Source organism: Emydura macquarii, unplaced genomic scaffold, assembly GCF_026122565.2.
Source record: "Emydura macquarii macquarii isolate MOO-44397 ecotype Brisbane River unplaced genomic scaffold, CSIRO-AGI_Emac_v2 contig_1348, whole genome shotgun sequence".
Classification (NCBI taxonomy): domain Eukaryota; kingdom Metazoa; phylum Chordata; order Testudines; family Chelidae; genus Emydura; species Emydura macquarii.
The window spans coordinates 20,122,661-20,137,937 of record NW_027131485.1 but is presented as its reverse complement, the minus strand read 5'-3'; the positions used below and the strand labels follow the sequence as shown (position 1 = coordinate 20,137,937).

The window sequence follows — 15,277 nt, the reverse complement described above, 5'->3', positions numbered from 1 at the left end:
AGGACATTTCAAACTACCATATACAAAATAGGTTATGGAAAAGGCTCTGGTGCAGTTCCACTCATTTTCAATTCATTAGATTTTAATTTCAACTACCATACTGAATCACAAGCATGTTCTTTACAGTTCAAGTATCTGATAGTTATTTGTACAGTGGTAGTGCCAATAAGAATGGGGAAGCTATTGTGGCAGGCACTGTAAAAACATGAGTCTCTGCTCTAGAGAGCATAGCAAAACCATTTTAAAACTTAATTTGAATATTTAGGTAGAAAGTAATGAGTCTGTTGATCTTTTTCCTTGTGTGGTTATGCTTTTTACCTTGTTGTTACAGCCAAAACAAGAGCTCTTTGAAAAAAATTAAATTACTTAGACTCTTAACTGCCATAAGAAATTGGTATTATTTACTTTTCAAAAGATTTAATGAAGATGTATAGTTAAGTCTCATATTACTAAAGACTTTAAAAAAGAGAATGCAGTCCATTATTGTATATCAAAGTGTTGCCATAACCAAAAACTTAACTTACATTGTTAACTTCAGTTAAGTATATTTGAGTCATACTTCATCTGTATTCGCTTATTTGTACAATTTAGTAATGGACCTCATACTCTGAATTATCAACATTTTACTGTTAATTACATTGGGGGTCCCTGTGAGACTTTTTCCTATTTGGTTTATCCAAAGTATCTTATCCAGTTCTGGGAGAACATTTCATTCAGTTCTCTGGGATCTAAAAAAAAAACTCAGTTCAACTCCAGATTTTGTCACTAAGGTTCCTTTATTTGGCCTACAGCAAAGCCATACTGAGCTGATCAAAAACACTGGAGGGTGGATGCAGGATATATCACAGTACCAAACTTACACAGAAATCCACTCCCTTCATATACATTTACACATCTCATTTAATTTACTGTACATCACATTTTGGGATTGGCTTGGTTACTTTGCAAGAACCAATCCCCATGCAGCATGAGCTATTCATCACTGTCAATACTGGATCTCTTCTCTGCATTCCTAACTTGTCTTGTCCATTGCTAGTTCCCTGAATGTTCCCCCTCTTACCTTAGCTGGTTCAGACATTCTGTCTTTTTAGCATAATGACCTATTTACTTATCTTATTTAGCACAGAAGTTCTGTTTTCAGTCTGATAATCCATTTACCTCTCTAATCCTATCCTCCAGGTAATAAGGACTCACTCCAGGTGTTAATTACTCATGTCAGGCCAAGCCTCATACCTTTTAGATTGTAGCTGTGTGAAAAAACAATGGGTTGGTTAACTTACAGAATTAGCAACTGCATGAATGACTCTGGAAAATCCCACTGCATCACTGAGTTCTTCCTGTAAGCAAAATTTAAGGTATAATTAAGTAAAGTATAAACACAAATAACCGACAGCACTATCTGTATATTGTTACCATTAGACAAGTTATCTGCAACTCCATCTCAAATTAAGGTCCCCCATTCTGTATGCTCCATAAAATGACAAACAAATCAGATCATAGGAAAGTAAATATTTGGGGAAGTATTATCTTGTGATCAGAGTATGGCACTGATATCAGCTTTGTCTTTAACAGCATAAATAAAGACAAAAACTTATGCCTCAGATCCCCAAGTGCAAAATAGGTATGAATTGGCCTGAAAGTAGTTGGAAATGTCTAAATCAGATGCTATAAACTAAAATTACAGTTTGACTTTTAGCCCTATTGTTTGCAATACTGTATAAATGTGCTGAATGTTTTTGTTCATTTCCATTTGACAAGCTTTGCTGTTGCTATTAGAACAAGGGTAAAAAAAAAACTTCTCACCTCATTCCAATGCCTACTTTGTCCAGGAAAAACACAAGCAGTGAGATTTTCAAAAAGCTCTCTATTGCTTTAACTCTACTCTCAATTAAGTCAATGAAACTTTTATAATTGACTTCAATAACAAAAGAATTAAGCCTCCATTGAATGCTTTTCAAAAATCCCCCTGTAATACGAAAAGTTATAAAAGGGCAAGCAGAGACCTGGCAGGGGCTGAAAAACATATTTTCAGTGTGATTTCTATCTGAGTGAGAAAGATGTGACCAATATCAAGCCAAAGAGGCCTTCCACTTATGAGCAAATAATGCATGCTCAAATGAGGTTGAATTTTTACCCTGAAACATGCATTCATAAGGGGTACCTGGGATTTTTCTGCCAAGGGCTCAAAAGTCAGATCCTAAAACCACTACAGAGAGATACACACACACACACAACACAGCTCAACCATTTTAGAGATTAGTTTTGATTTTAGACCTCAATCTGCAAGACATCTGGAAGCATTGCAAGCCTCTACACCATTAGTTCAAAATACTCATCTGTGAGTTGCATGCTTTACAAAACAAGCTACTAAATTATTCTATAAGTAATCAGTGCAACTGAATGAAGTGAATCTTTGTCTGCGCAAGAGGAAAGGACAGGACTCCATTAAGGGTCCTTGCTGTATCTGGGTTTCAAGGGAGGGGAAAAAAGGACATATTTACCTGAGCAGAGCCAAGGTGGGAAACCAAGTAACCAGACTAGCTCAGTGCTGATTATGTGCACCAGGGTAGGGAGGTATTTATACCCATGTATGCCAGAAGGAATGCACATGCTCTGTCACGGATCAGCAGCACCCATCTTCCCACCCATGAGATCAAAGTAGGACAGAGTTTTATGACCGGCTGTGGTCTTGTGCTGGTTGCTTTTTTCATTTGGAGCTGGGAAGGAATTTTTCACTATCCCCTTCCCACAACAGGTCAGGGACCCAGAGAGATAAAAGGAAGGTGGTTAGGTCAAGGTGTCAGAACTTAGGTAGCACATGCAACAGGTGTCCAGTGCAGGTACTCAGAAGGGATACGGTTTCCTGAAAAACAGGAGTTGGAAGTGGATTTAGGGGAAGGAAGGAACCCTAAGGAAGACTCTAAACATCTGGTACAGCCCCCCTTTTTTCAAGTCCCTTTTTGTCCTCATGCAAGGAAACGGTGGTGAGGTCCCAGTCTCCAAAGTGAGAATGATTAAGGACAGAATGCATCTGCGTTGAATAACTTATTCCCAGATTTGTTAAGTGAATGAAGCTGCAGCCTAAATGAGGACTGCTCTCCACTACAGAGTTTTGTAGTGTAGACAAGACCTGAGTCACATTCACTGCATCTTGTCTTTCTTCTTGCATGGCCAAGGTAGTAGCCATCTGACTGCTCTTACAGCAATGCATTTTTATTGAGCTAGTTTAAAGCAAGTAGCATTTTCACACTGAAAGTATTAATTCAACGACATGCAATAATACAAATGTGATGCAGCAAATTCATTTAAAAGCATCACAAGACTTACAATTTACTTGTGTGTAAATAGAAGAAATGCATTTAAGGCTTAAATATTTTATGCATGTAGAACCTGCAGATCTGGTAGAGAAGGTTCACATAACAATACAGCGGGCAAGTGCCAGGGAGGATGCTTGTGCACTGGAAGCCAACTTTTTGTACCTCATTCTAATGGTCAGAGGACAATGCTAAAAAGACTTTGATCTTCTTAGTCTATCCCTTACTAATCTACCTTAAGATCTACTAACTAAGAACACTCTTTTAAACATTTATGAGGAACCACTGCCTCTGTAGCTATGGTTGGATAGGTTCTTCTGTGACTAGCCAATTAATTCTTATCTTAGGACCATTTGATATCCCAAAGAAAAGAATTACAAAGCACTAAAAATCCATTAAGCAGGCAATTCAGTACTGAAAGCCATACATCTGAAACTTATATACCTACTTTCAGACTAACCTGGAAAGACTGAAACAGACAAGTATTAAAGTCCTCCCTAATTCTCATTAAAGAGAGTAACTGGGACACAATGTTATAAGGGGTACAGTAACAAAATAATTAGTCCTTCCTTTTGACACCAATTCATAGTAAGAAAACAAGGTGTCACTTTAGTTTGAAAAAAGTACAAGGAAACATTTTCAGAATGCAGTTAGCTACCACAGAAAGCTTTCATATACTGTAGCAACATTTTAATGATCAACATCTTCTAACAATGCTTGCCAAGATAAAGGTAATTGAGCATGCTTCAGGGGACCAGCAGACAGCCACAGTGATCAGGTACAAATATTATCCGCCCTCCACTTCCACCATGTACAGCACTGCTTATTTAGTCAAGTGAATCCCTGGCTTTTCCTTCCTCTGAAAGATCAGATATCACTAGTACAAGAGGCAGGATACTGGAGTTGACAGGTGGGGACATATCAGTGTCAAAAGCATGTGGAATTCAAGTCAGATCTCTTCCCCAATTCCAACATTTCAATTAAAACAAACAGCATTTTCTGCACCTTAAGAAAGAGCAGGGACACTGAAAATTTTACCTGTTCTTTTGCTTGTTTCTGCTGTTCTCTTCTTTTGCGCTCTTCTTCATCTACCTTGCTAATGACAATGTATCTTTCCTTCTGAAAGCAGTAATGGTTTAAGTAAATTATTCCAGGAACTGTTTGACAAAAATGTCAAAAACTAAAAGAGAATCCCAACACTAATACATAAACCAATCTAACTTTCTTTGCAAACAAAGCTAAATTGCATCTGTTATACTCAGAGTTTAGCGCCAACAGTTGACCTACTAATATTAGTGTTTCTTATAAAAACCCTTATTTTAAGAAGGTTACCTGAGCTGACCCTACTCGCATAACAAAACCTAAGGGAAATATGCTTTCTGGTTGGAATGAAAAAATTTATCACACTAAGTTTCCCTATAACTTTAGGTTTTTGGGGGATGGGGGGAGTTTAAATCCAGTATTTTCAGGTGATTTGGGGTTCATTTTGTGTGCCTAGCTCTTTGGGAAAAAGTTAATGCTTAATATGTGCTACAACTATTGTTCAATTTTCAAACCACTCAGATCAACAAGACTTCATACTTGCATTGACACACTCAATGTACTGGATGTTAGATCTGCTAAGTATTTAAAATAGCCATCACAGTTTCCACTCAAACACTTTTAATATAAATGTAAGCCACATGTGTGTTTATATCTCATGGGTTTTTATTCAAAAATATTTCATCATAGTTTAATAAAAAAGTTTGCATAACAAAGCTTCAGCAGGCAAATTTAGAGCTCAAGTAGCATGAAATTTCATTAGGACTGAGCTTTTCCTTACACAGAACAAGCATCTAAGACAGTATGTTGTTAGTCAATTACCTTCTCTGTCTCCAGAGTTTCAACATGGATACCTTTTGGATACCTACAGCAAACAGCGAAAGGTAAACTACAGTTTATGACTAATGTGGCAGTTAGTATACTGAAGCTCTACCTTCAAATAGGCTAATTTTCACAGCTACACAACTGTCATACTTGTAGTAAGGTTACAGACAGGCTTAATAGTAAATGCAAAAACTGTAAAAAGCAGTTTTAACTAAAATGAAGTTGGGAAATTCAAAGTATCAGGCTATTCAATAATTTGGCCTTCTTGTGTCTCTCAAGAATTGCAATAATTGTTAGTTTTGTTTTCTTAATATATTATGCAGATGGCTGTACTACTGCTGCTGTGGGAACTGTAACTGAATTTTCTGACTTCAGTGCAATTAAATCAATCTATATAAGCTGATGTTAGATAAAAATAATGCTTGCACATTTTTTCCAAAGGTTACTGCTTTTATTTTATAAGTTTCTCTAAATTACCCATTCAGGAATGCACATGCACTGAAATTCCACAGGGAACAATCATTGTGCAGTGTAGGTGTTGAGGAAGTAGGCACACACACAAAAAAAAAAAATCACTCACAATGATAGAAATGCAAAATGCCATTATTTCAATGTGCAAATATCCAAATATGTATTTTAGAGTATTTTAGGTGCAATGAAAATGGTAAGGAAAACATTGTGAAAATATATTTGTTAAACTGCTTAAAGAACTCATCTCTATTCCCTTACTCAAATGGCTTTAAAACTTCAGCTTTTTTATTTGTTTTTTAAATACAATTTATGTCTAGGACAAGAAAAAACATAAAACATTTTTAGCCAAGAACAGCCTCTAAAGGCAAGGTTTTAAGAATTATTGCCAACTTGAAACAATCTCCCACAATGCCACCCATAAATATAAACAGCACTACCAACACCCTATAGAACTAGTTATCGTTCAAATTAATCCCAATATCTATGCAGGAATACATTCCTCCTTTTCAGTTGTTTCCAATAACTGCGCAGTGTGTGTTAAGAGCCACATGTTATTACACAATCACTCTAATCTGCTACATTGTACTGTTCAATTTACAACTACTTTAATAATTGTGATACAATAAAAATATGTTCAATTTAAAAGTAGGATTCTAATGAACCATTAAGAATTCTACTCTTGTAAATATCAGATCAGTTTAGTGATATTATAAGATTGCTTAAGAAGAAAAAAAATCTAAATATAATGGGTATGAGACTAAGCAAAAATAAGCTTTTTATCAAGATTTTTTCATGTCAAAAACCGTGCAGATATACAATAGTTAAGGAAAAGTTAACCCTTCTAACTTACTTCCAGCTCAAGGTCTGATATATTAGTTTCCTCTGAAATCTTTAAAAGCAGAAAAGAGTCATTATTAATGGTTCTCATATATACGTATTTCAAAGTCACATAAAGACTCATTTATGTTCATTGCATGAATTTTTAACATAAAAGTTTATGGTTTTATCATATGCTACAATTTTTTAAAAGCGTTTTGCTAAACACTAGTCTAATTTTCCAATGAGATTTACATGTTATTGTACACATATCTGCCCCTTTGATGAGAATAACTTGACATAAAATTAATAGCCAACAGAGCTAAAAATTGTTTAAGTGTTATTTACCAAAGTCTATTTAGGTGGAATAACTATTTCCTTTTTCATTATGGTTAGTTAAGAAATAACTATAAATCCAATTATAGTGGGCCTAGTAACACAATATTCCAATGTGTGTAATATTTCACAACCAGGAGCTACCTCATATCATCAGCAGCTGTCTCCAAAACTATGCAGACACATGAAGGAGACTGATTAAAATGGAAAAAGCAGTGTTAAAAAGTTATCTTGCTAATCAACAGTAACGGCACCAGAGGAAGTTTGATACTTACAGACCTACAGAAAGACTCCTCCCCCCTCACTCCCCAATAGCTCATTAGTAGGTCAAACCTAATTTCTATATCGAAGACAGTTCAGAGTTCTCTGTTTACCAAAGAACTAGTTTTTTTGGGGTTTTTTTTCAAAAAAATTACCCTGTGCATGGCTCCAATTCCAAATTCTTGTTTTCCTCATTCTGTATCAAATCTTCGATTTGCTCTCTGGAGGAAACAGATTATTTTTTACTAATACAACACTATTTTCACAGAAGCATTTAGTGATATATGCCAAAAGGCAAGGCAAAACTTTTAAAGATGAATTAACAGAATATTTAGGACATGTTTATTTTATATATATCAATATTTTTCAGCTTTATCTTAGACACACATTACTATAGTGATAAATATTAAATCATGTGTGATTAAGAAATCTAAAACAGAAACCAAGCAAAGACTTTAATGGCTTCGTGTTTGAGATCCAGACCATATGAAACCATTGTTGTCCAGCCAAGATTACAAAAATTTAGTCCGTGTCTATACTAGCGAGCTTACAGCAGCACAGCTATACCGATGCAGCTGCACCACTGTAAAATCGCTCGTGTAGCCACTGTATGCAGATGGGAGAGAGCTCTCCTGTTGACGTAATAAAACCACCTCAATGAGTGGCGGTATATGTGCTGGCAGGAGAAGATCTCTCACTGACATAGTGTTGTGCACACTACCACTTATGCCAGTGAAATTTATGTCGTTTGGGGATATATATATTTTTTTTTTACACCCGAGTAACATAAGAATTACCGGCATAAAGTGGTAGTGTAGACATGGCTAAGAGTTGGATTAAACTTCAGCTGAGATTTTGAAAAACTGACAAGATCTTTTGGATACCATCAAGAGGCAAAAATGAAACTAAAAGTTTAAGTACCTTTGATATAGCTGAAGACAAATTACTGAAAGTTACAGATAAGCAGCAAAAAAAGCCTGATTACAAGGAACAGAAGTTTCCTATTCTCAGACTTAAACCCTCTAATTCAACGAAACATTTTGTGGAGAACAACAAATCAAGAATCAGAACACTGGCAACTCCAAGTTTTTAGGCAACTTCAGAAAGGAGGACTACCACGTAAAGAATAGTATGCACACATTAGGCTAACATGATTTCATTTTAAACATTTTCACTTACACCACTCTCTCAATGAATTTCTTCTGATCTTCAGGAATAGTCACCGGACACTTTGTGGCATTAGGAGAAATGTACGATAGAGTCCCTGCACCATTGGCCTGAGAACGTTTTTCATCATACTGCTCCCGTAACTGTCTTTCCTCTTCCTGATTTAAATATGGGATTCCTAAGAACATTTTACAGATTTTATCATTAAAAGCAAACAAATATTGCACAGCTCAGAGACACTTAGTAACTACTCCAGTCATGTTACAGCCTTAAAAATTGAAGAAAAACAATGCATCTACAGCCTCAAATATTTCTTCTAAATTTCCCTTTCCTTATCTCTAGTTGCCATGGATTCCTTTTGAGAAAGCCTTCAAGCCCAGATGAGCCACAAGCACTTACGCCCTGCTCCTGCAATCTGATCCTCACAGGCAGACCCCTATTCCTGCAGAGAGCCTCACAGAATCTGATGGAGCTCCAGATTGTTGATCCATGACTGGAACTCCTAGGTGCTACCACAAAGCAAATAAATAAGGAATAGGGATACAATTTAGCATCAGGGCCACAGATTGCTATGGATGTCGAGGAAGTTTAAAGTTATTGCTATGTATCTCAGAGAAAAGATCAGCAGCATATCAGAGTCCTGCAGGTACTAATTACCTTAAGAAACCAGCTGCAAGGGGGAAGTGTTGAGGAGAAGAGGGTCAAAATATAGGTATCTAAATTAAGGAACAAGCCAAAACACTCTGGCACTGTCATACTGATATCACAACTATCCAGTCCTTAGTTTTACAAAGTGGCAAGCTAGAAAATGCCATTGTTGCAATAGTAAGATCTATAGGAAAACGCTTTTGGAAAGATTACAACCTTGGTTTGTGTTTAACCATTGAAAAAAGAATCATCGCTAAAATACGTTTAAACAAGTAGGCACTCACCTCTTTCACAGAAAATGTAAATGGGTATAGTCGCTTGTTCCCCCAAACACAGTACAGAACTTTATCTGCATTATTAAAACACTGGCTAAGCTATGACCTTCACTTTACTAAAATGGCAAAATGTATGTTTTGCCTTTTGTTTTAAATAGGAAATGGGGGGAAAGAGTCTATAAAAACAGTTGTAAAATGAAAGAAAGCTTACCATTGCGAAAAACTTTATTAAAATCAAATCCTTGGTTTGCTAAAAAGTCTATACTCGAACTCTGAAAAAAAGGGAACAGCTTTGTGACTGTTTGTACACCACTGAAATTTCAAAGGTCAATTAAAATAACCAAGTTATTTTTCTCAAACTTATTTGTTTAAAAAACCTATATGAACTTTTTCCTTTGTCAAAACATTAGTTTAGTGAACTCAAGAAAGCAAAAACCACAGATAAGGTAGTCTGTGCATTGAAATATTTTATTAAAAGATAACATTTAATAGAGAATAAGATATGTCATTCATAATTAAATCTCTCCATCAGTATTTTGTTGTTTACTTGTTCCTAACAGATTATTTATGGCTTGTGTATTATGGATAAACAATACATCCCAAAATCTTTAAATCAAACCCACCAAAACACCAATTAATATGTAGTATAGTGTTTAAATTATAATTAAAAAGCCACTTTAAAACTATGTACCATTTCTGATTTAAGTTAGAAGCTACAGAGTCATGACTTCAGTTTGCCCAAAGAGCTAAGTGAAGCTCAAGATTGAAAAACTACAACTTTTAAACAAACAAAAACTTTGCAAATGCAATTACAGGAGCCACTTTGGCCATGAGGCTCATGGCATCCAGGGCAACATGGAAACCAGCAAGACAACAGTATCTGCCATAGGCAAGGCATAATATAATGGGAATTTAAGGATGGAAAGGAAGGAAGTCAGTATGAGTCTACTACTATATAGGTTTTTTTAAATACATATGCAACTTTCTGTAATAAGAAAAGTACCACGTGGTAGATAACATTGATATTCTGGACTCTGCCAAACTACACATGAATTGTTCCACTCTTAGTTCTGGCACCAAGGTTCATAGCTGTTAGAAAAGAGTCAAGTGAACAAGATATAAGACTACTGGCTTTTCTTAGTACTTAGCACTGGCTATGAATCCTGATCTTTGGTATACTGATTATATTTTTAATGAAGTAAGGATGAGAGACAGGAGAAAAGTAAAGATGTAAGGAGTGTTGTGGGGGCTGAGGGGTTGGGGAAATCAAGTGAAGGAACTGGTATGACAAAATCCCATGAGTCCAGAAATTCTGGCAACAGCTCTGGGAAGCAATGAGAGAAAAGAATAATGGATAGGAAGAGAAAAGAAAAAAGCTCAATAAGAAAATACTGTATACTGTCATATATTTCATAGTGGCTTCAGACAGTCAGTTCTGTCTTCAGAAAAAACTAAGCCCTGTGTTAAGTGGTAGGGTGAGTGGTTCAAAAGCAATCTGGGACAGGAGTTTGAAGTAAAGGTCATAGCCCTTCTTAACTTTTCACCCTAGTTTTCTTCATTTATGGGATAGGGTCTCACTAAGACTTGTTTAATGACACTTGCCTTCCTTCTCTATGCACATAGAAAAAAATTGCATGAAGAGTGAATTTATACAGAAGTGAAAATGGTTCAGGGACCAATCAAAATTGACTGACACCAGTACACAATTTTCCCAGAAATCATTTTGAAAATGATTCCAGTAGCCATATGTATTAACCTGTTTTTCCACTAACCTGACAGACAAACTTGACATCTGGTGAACTTCTATTGAAGGGTTTTGGAAAAATATAGAAGTTAAATGATTTCATTATGTATCTGCAAAAGGCAAGAGTTGCAAGTCAAAACAGAGCTTATCAATATTACCTAGTTAAAAAAAAAAGTTAGCAATAAGTCAAGGAAACAACATACTTAGCTTCTGTGTGGTCATATTTAAAACTACAAAGGCCAAACTGAAAAAGCAAAAAATCCATGGAATGCTGAAAAGAAAGGAAAAACAAGTGAGAATAACGGTTACAATACATTTTCAAATGCAACTATGAGGTACTCTGGGGAAAAAATATTTGTCTGAGCCTCAGATATCTGAACCTCATTGATGAATACTGGCACTACAAGGTTACCTCTGAAGTGAAAATGTCTTGACATAATACCTTAGTTTAAAAGGGACCTTTGGCTACATAAGATTCATGCTTAAAAATAAAATTCTTACTAATGACATTCCATTTTTCTTCTGAAGTTTAGCATTTCATTTTTATCTTTTTTCCATTTTTGCAACTTTTTCTGCATTTCACTCAGCTTGGTCAGTGAATAGACTAAATTTTTACTTTGTTTTTCATGCAACAGGGCAATATTGTTTCAGCTTCCAATACTGCACAGATCTGAACTAAAACCAGCTTTTTAGATATAAATTCTTTTCTATTTATATTAAAGGGACACCAATTAGTTGAACTTGCTTAAAGTTGAACAGATCAAGTAATTTCAGGCGATGTACATGCCTCAAGTACCTCCTGCCAGCATTTCTAAATGTTACAGCTACCTTTCCAAAAGATTGTTTCTCTTCTCCATTGCTAAACACACAACCCACAAAAGATGAACCTGACTGACTATTCTGGGGGAGACAGTGGAACTGCTATATACAAAGAGCTAAAAAAATCCACAAAGTAAACAAAATGCAAAATAGAAAAAGCTATTCTTCTCATCTCTTGAGTTCTAATAATCCAAAATGTAACCTGTAACAATACCAGGTAAAAGATATAGATACATGATTTAACTTTGGTAAATCCTTGCTTTAAAATACTGGTGTTGGGGCCTACAGCTAGTAAAGTCCCTTTAAAGGGATAAATGTAGTAGCTTATATGACTAATAGCAAATAAGCATGATCACAAGGTTAACAAGTATTTTAGAAGAAAAGGTTCCTTTCCTACCTTTCTGAGATATAATCTTATTTTAAATAGTATTGAAAGCTTTTGGCATTTTCCTTTTCATGACTGACAGTCAATCTAACCCCAAGATCTGAAAAGTAATTTAAACACCTCCATTACAAAATAGTAGTATTTTGGGGGAGAAGGGGGTAAAGATAACTATTACAGCTTCAACAGTCAAAGTTGTAAAGTGAAAGCTGTTGACACAACACCCTTGCTAAAGACACGTCATTATGGTGGGTTAGTGTGCGGCAAGCTAGGGTATATATCAACAGTGTTCCAGCATGCCACAGAGTGATTGTCTGTGTGGACCCTGCTGCTGCACACTAAAAGTTCGCTAGTGCACTTTGTGTTATTGTGCAGCAGTAAGTCCACAAGACAATAAGTGTTTGGCATGCTAGAGCACTGTAAATTTACATCCTAGCTTGCTGTATCCTAACTGCTCATCTAGACAAGCCCTAAAACCAAATTGCAATCCTTTCTCTACCCCATTTCATCTGGCAGCTGCCCAAAGGGTTCTTGTTTGGTGTTGTGTGTGTAAGAGGAGGAGGAGGATCCACACAAGCAATCTGGCCTTGTGTACAATATCATATTTCCCACCTTCCACTATTGGTCTAGCATCAGTAGTGCTTACATTGGCAGAAAAACTAGTATAGACTGGACACAGGCATTTTACCAGCATCTAACACTTGCCCACTGTTAGACCAGTGTTGGAGGCTCTCAAGTCAGCACAGACATTGTCAAACTTCTGCTTTACAGCATAAGCATGGTCTTACTGAAACACTCATTAACTGCTGTACACTAAACAGATCGAAAAGTATTGTTTTTAATCCATAACTATTTTAACCTAATTTAAGTTTAAAATCCTACGACTCCACTATTTCCCTGCCAACATCTTGTAAGCAGCAAAATATTAGACTATAAGCAAAGTTAAATATTTAGCCTATTTTTCCTGCTGGAATTCAAATTTTTATCAATAAGTGAAGCAAAAGTCTTATTTTTCCTAAAATAATGCCTATCATGACATGTTGATATGCACTACAAACAAATCTCAGAGTTTGTTCTAGTCTTAGATACACCGTATTTCCTACCAAGGATGGCAAATTACTTAAACAGTTTCATTTTAATTCTTAAATTTTACATTTACCTTTTTAAGTTTCTGATACCTTTCTTCTGGTGTGTCAAAACCATTGGTTAATGTGCTAACAGATGGCCCATCACTGATTCCTAAAAAATATAAGAAATAACTTTATTTTTATTGAATATTTAAAGACAGTTCATGAGGAACAGCAAAGAAGGACAACTGTTAAGACAACTGATACTATGTGATATTATGTGAGTTACATTACATGTGTACAGTTTACCCTTCAGCTAAAATGGATGAGTTTTTTCAGTTGAACGTCAATCTTTAAACAAAAACCCTTTAAACAATGTTATTCTATGTACATAGTCTGTTGAGTTCAGGAAAGATAACATACGTGGGCAACAAGGCCATGTTTTAGAAAATACAACTATGAAAGCCTAATTTGTGTCATTCACCAGTTAGATAAATAATCCTGATAGAATGACACATGGTACAATAACATGATGTTGATGGGTCTCACATCACATTACTGAAGCCAGAACCAGAATCAATGAACTGACAAACCAACAGTAGTGGGAAAAGTATTGTCAAGTGACTGTTAGCTCGTCTTACATAATATATAACCCAAATGTACAGTATTAAATTTAACATTTTGACCTAACTTTTGTTTTAAGTATTTCAAGTCCCTATTCAGGCATCTTAGATCAGACAATTCTAAAGGTAGTTATTACATCTAGGACTCTCAATAACTACAATGAGAGGCCCATTAGCAGTGTGGCTGCAGATTCACTATAGCAAATCACGTTTAGCTCATTTGCTAACACTCCACGTTTGCAAAATAATCTTAACAATACCTGAAAATTCGCCATCAATAGCCAAAAAGTCTGCTTCCTCGATGGCTTCATACACTTTATGTAGGCTATCCTTAAAATCTATAAAGAAATCAGTAAAAACAAATGTCCGAAAACAGGGCTGTTATCAGCACAGGAACCTCCATCCCGCCTCCCGTTCGTGTGCCAGACCAGAGAAGCTGATGGAGTTACCAGCCGGAAGCTAGACAGCAGGGCCCTAAGCGCCACCCTCTGTCTCCCTTTTAAAGAGGCTCCATGTCCCGTTGCAAAGAGAACCGTCATTTTACAAATAAACTGTCAGCCCCAGGTCCGCACAGGAGCGGGCCAAATGCAGGTCGCCCAGCGACTCGACTCACGCTCGGCGGCTTCCCCGGGAGCACACCTGCCCAAGCGTCAGAGTCTCTAGCAGCAGCACAGGGGCCGGTCTTCGGGACGCAGAGACAGTGGGTCGGGAGTGAAGGCTCAGCCAGGCACCGCGGCACGCCCCGCGCGTGGACTGTAGCCCCAGCCCCTGGGTGGGAGGCCGCGGCACGCAGCCCACCAACCGCTCCTCTCAACACGGGGGCGGTTGTGTTGAGCGTGACCTATCTGCCTGTAGCCTCTCGCGGGGCCTCTCCCCTCGCCAGCCCCCTCCTCGGGGAGAGGAGCCGCCACGCAGGGGGCACATACAGCAGCTCCCAAGCATAGCACGGAGCCCCCCGGCTACGCGAACGGGCTGCTCGCGGGGCCGAGGGAGCTCTCAAGTCAGCCCAGAAGAGCGGTGAGGCCAGGGCGGCCGCGGGAGACACACACACACACCCCGCCCGCCCGCGCGACGCCTTCACTCACTGCTCCTGATGATCTCCATCCCCGCAAGTCGCACCAACCCGAGCGGAGGGGAGCCTACAGCCCGGCCTGCTCTTCTCCCCAGCCCCTACCTGAACGTGAACCCGGCTCCACGCACGCGCGCGCTGAGCACTTCCGGAAACAACCCCCCTCCCCTCCTCTCCCGCCGGCCACGTGAGCGCTCACGTGAGTGACCCGAGGCGGGCGGGGCTAGCCGCCATCTTACTCCCGGGGCGGGGTTGTGCTTGTGCAGCTGGTGCTGGTACTGGTGCTGGAGCAGCAGCAGCTCACCTCAGCTCAGCTCAACAGCTGGCGAGAAGCCGTGGATGAGTCAGGGGGAGATGGGGATTGGTGATCTGTCCTAGCCTCCCGCGCAGCAGCCGGGCTTGACGTCTCGAGTCGACGT

General features: G+C 37.9%; 1 protein-coding gene across 7 annotated transcripts in view; it reads right to left on the bottom strand.

Annotated features, from left to right (window-relative positions):
- The window catches only part of PARN (poly(A)-specific ribonuclease), a 132,480-nt gene extending 117,472 nt beyond the window's left edge, over window positions 1-15,008 (bottom strand). For 5 of the 7 annotated variants that reach the window (XR_010920383.1, XR_010920382.1, XM_067551342.1 and 2 more), the window contains exons 1-12: window positions 14,875-15,008; window positions 14,050-14,127; window positions 13,259-13,338; window positions 11,102-11,169; window positions 10,927-11,008; window positions 9,366-9,426; window positions 8,244-8,409; window positions 7,220-7,285; window positions 6,502-6,540; window positions 5,178-5,220; window positions 4,353-4,433; window positions 1,281-1,337 (exon numbers count right to left, since the gene is read on the bottom strand). Coding sequence is in view for 5 of the 7 variants with exons in the window: in XM_067551342.1 (XP_067407443.1) it covers window positions 1,281-1,337; window positions 4,353-4,433; window positions 5,178-5,220; window positions 6,502-6,540; window positions 7,220-7,285; window positions 8,244-8,409; window positions 9,366-9,426; window positions 10,927-11,008; window positions 11,102-11,169; window positions 13,259-13,338; window positions 14,050-14,127; window positions 14,875-14,893 (840 nt within the window). In the remaining 2 variants the exon portion in view is untranslated. The remainder of the gene's footprint in view (window positions 1-1,280; window positions 1,338-4,352; window positions 4,434-5,177; window positions 5,221-6,501; window positions 6,541-7,219; window positions 7,286-8,243; window positions 8,410-9,365; window positions 9,427-10,926; window positions 11,009-11,101; window positions 11,170-13,258; window positions 13,339-14,049; window positions 14,128-14,874) is intronic. The other 2 variants (XM_067551345.1, XM_067551344.1) reach the window with 2 other exon arrangements.
- Between the last annotated feature and the right edge of the window lie 269 nt (window positions 15,009-15,277).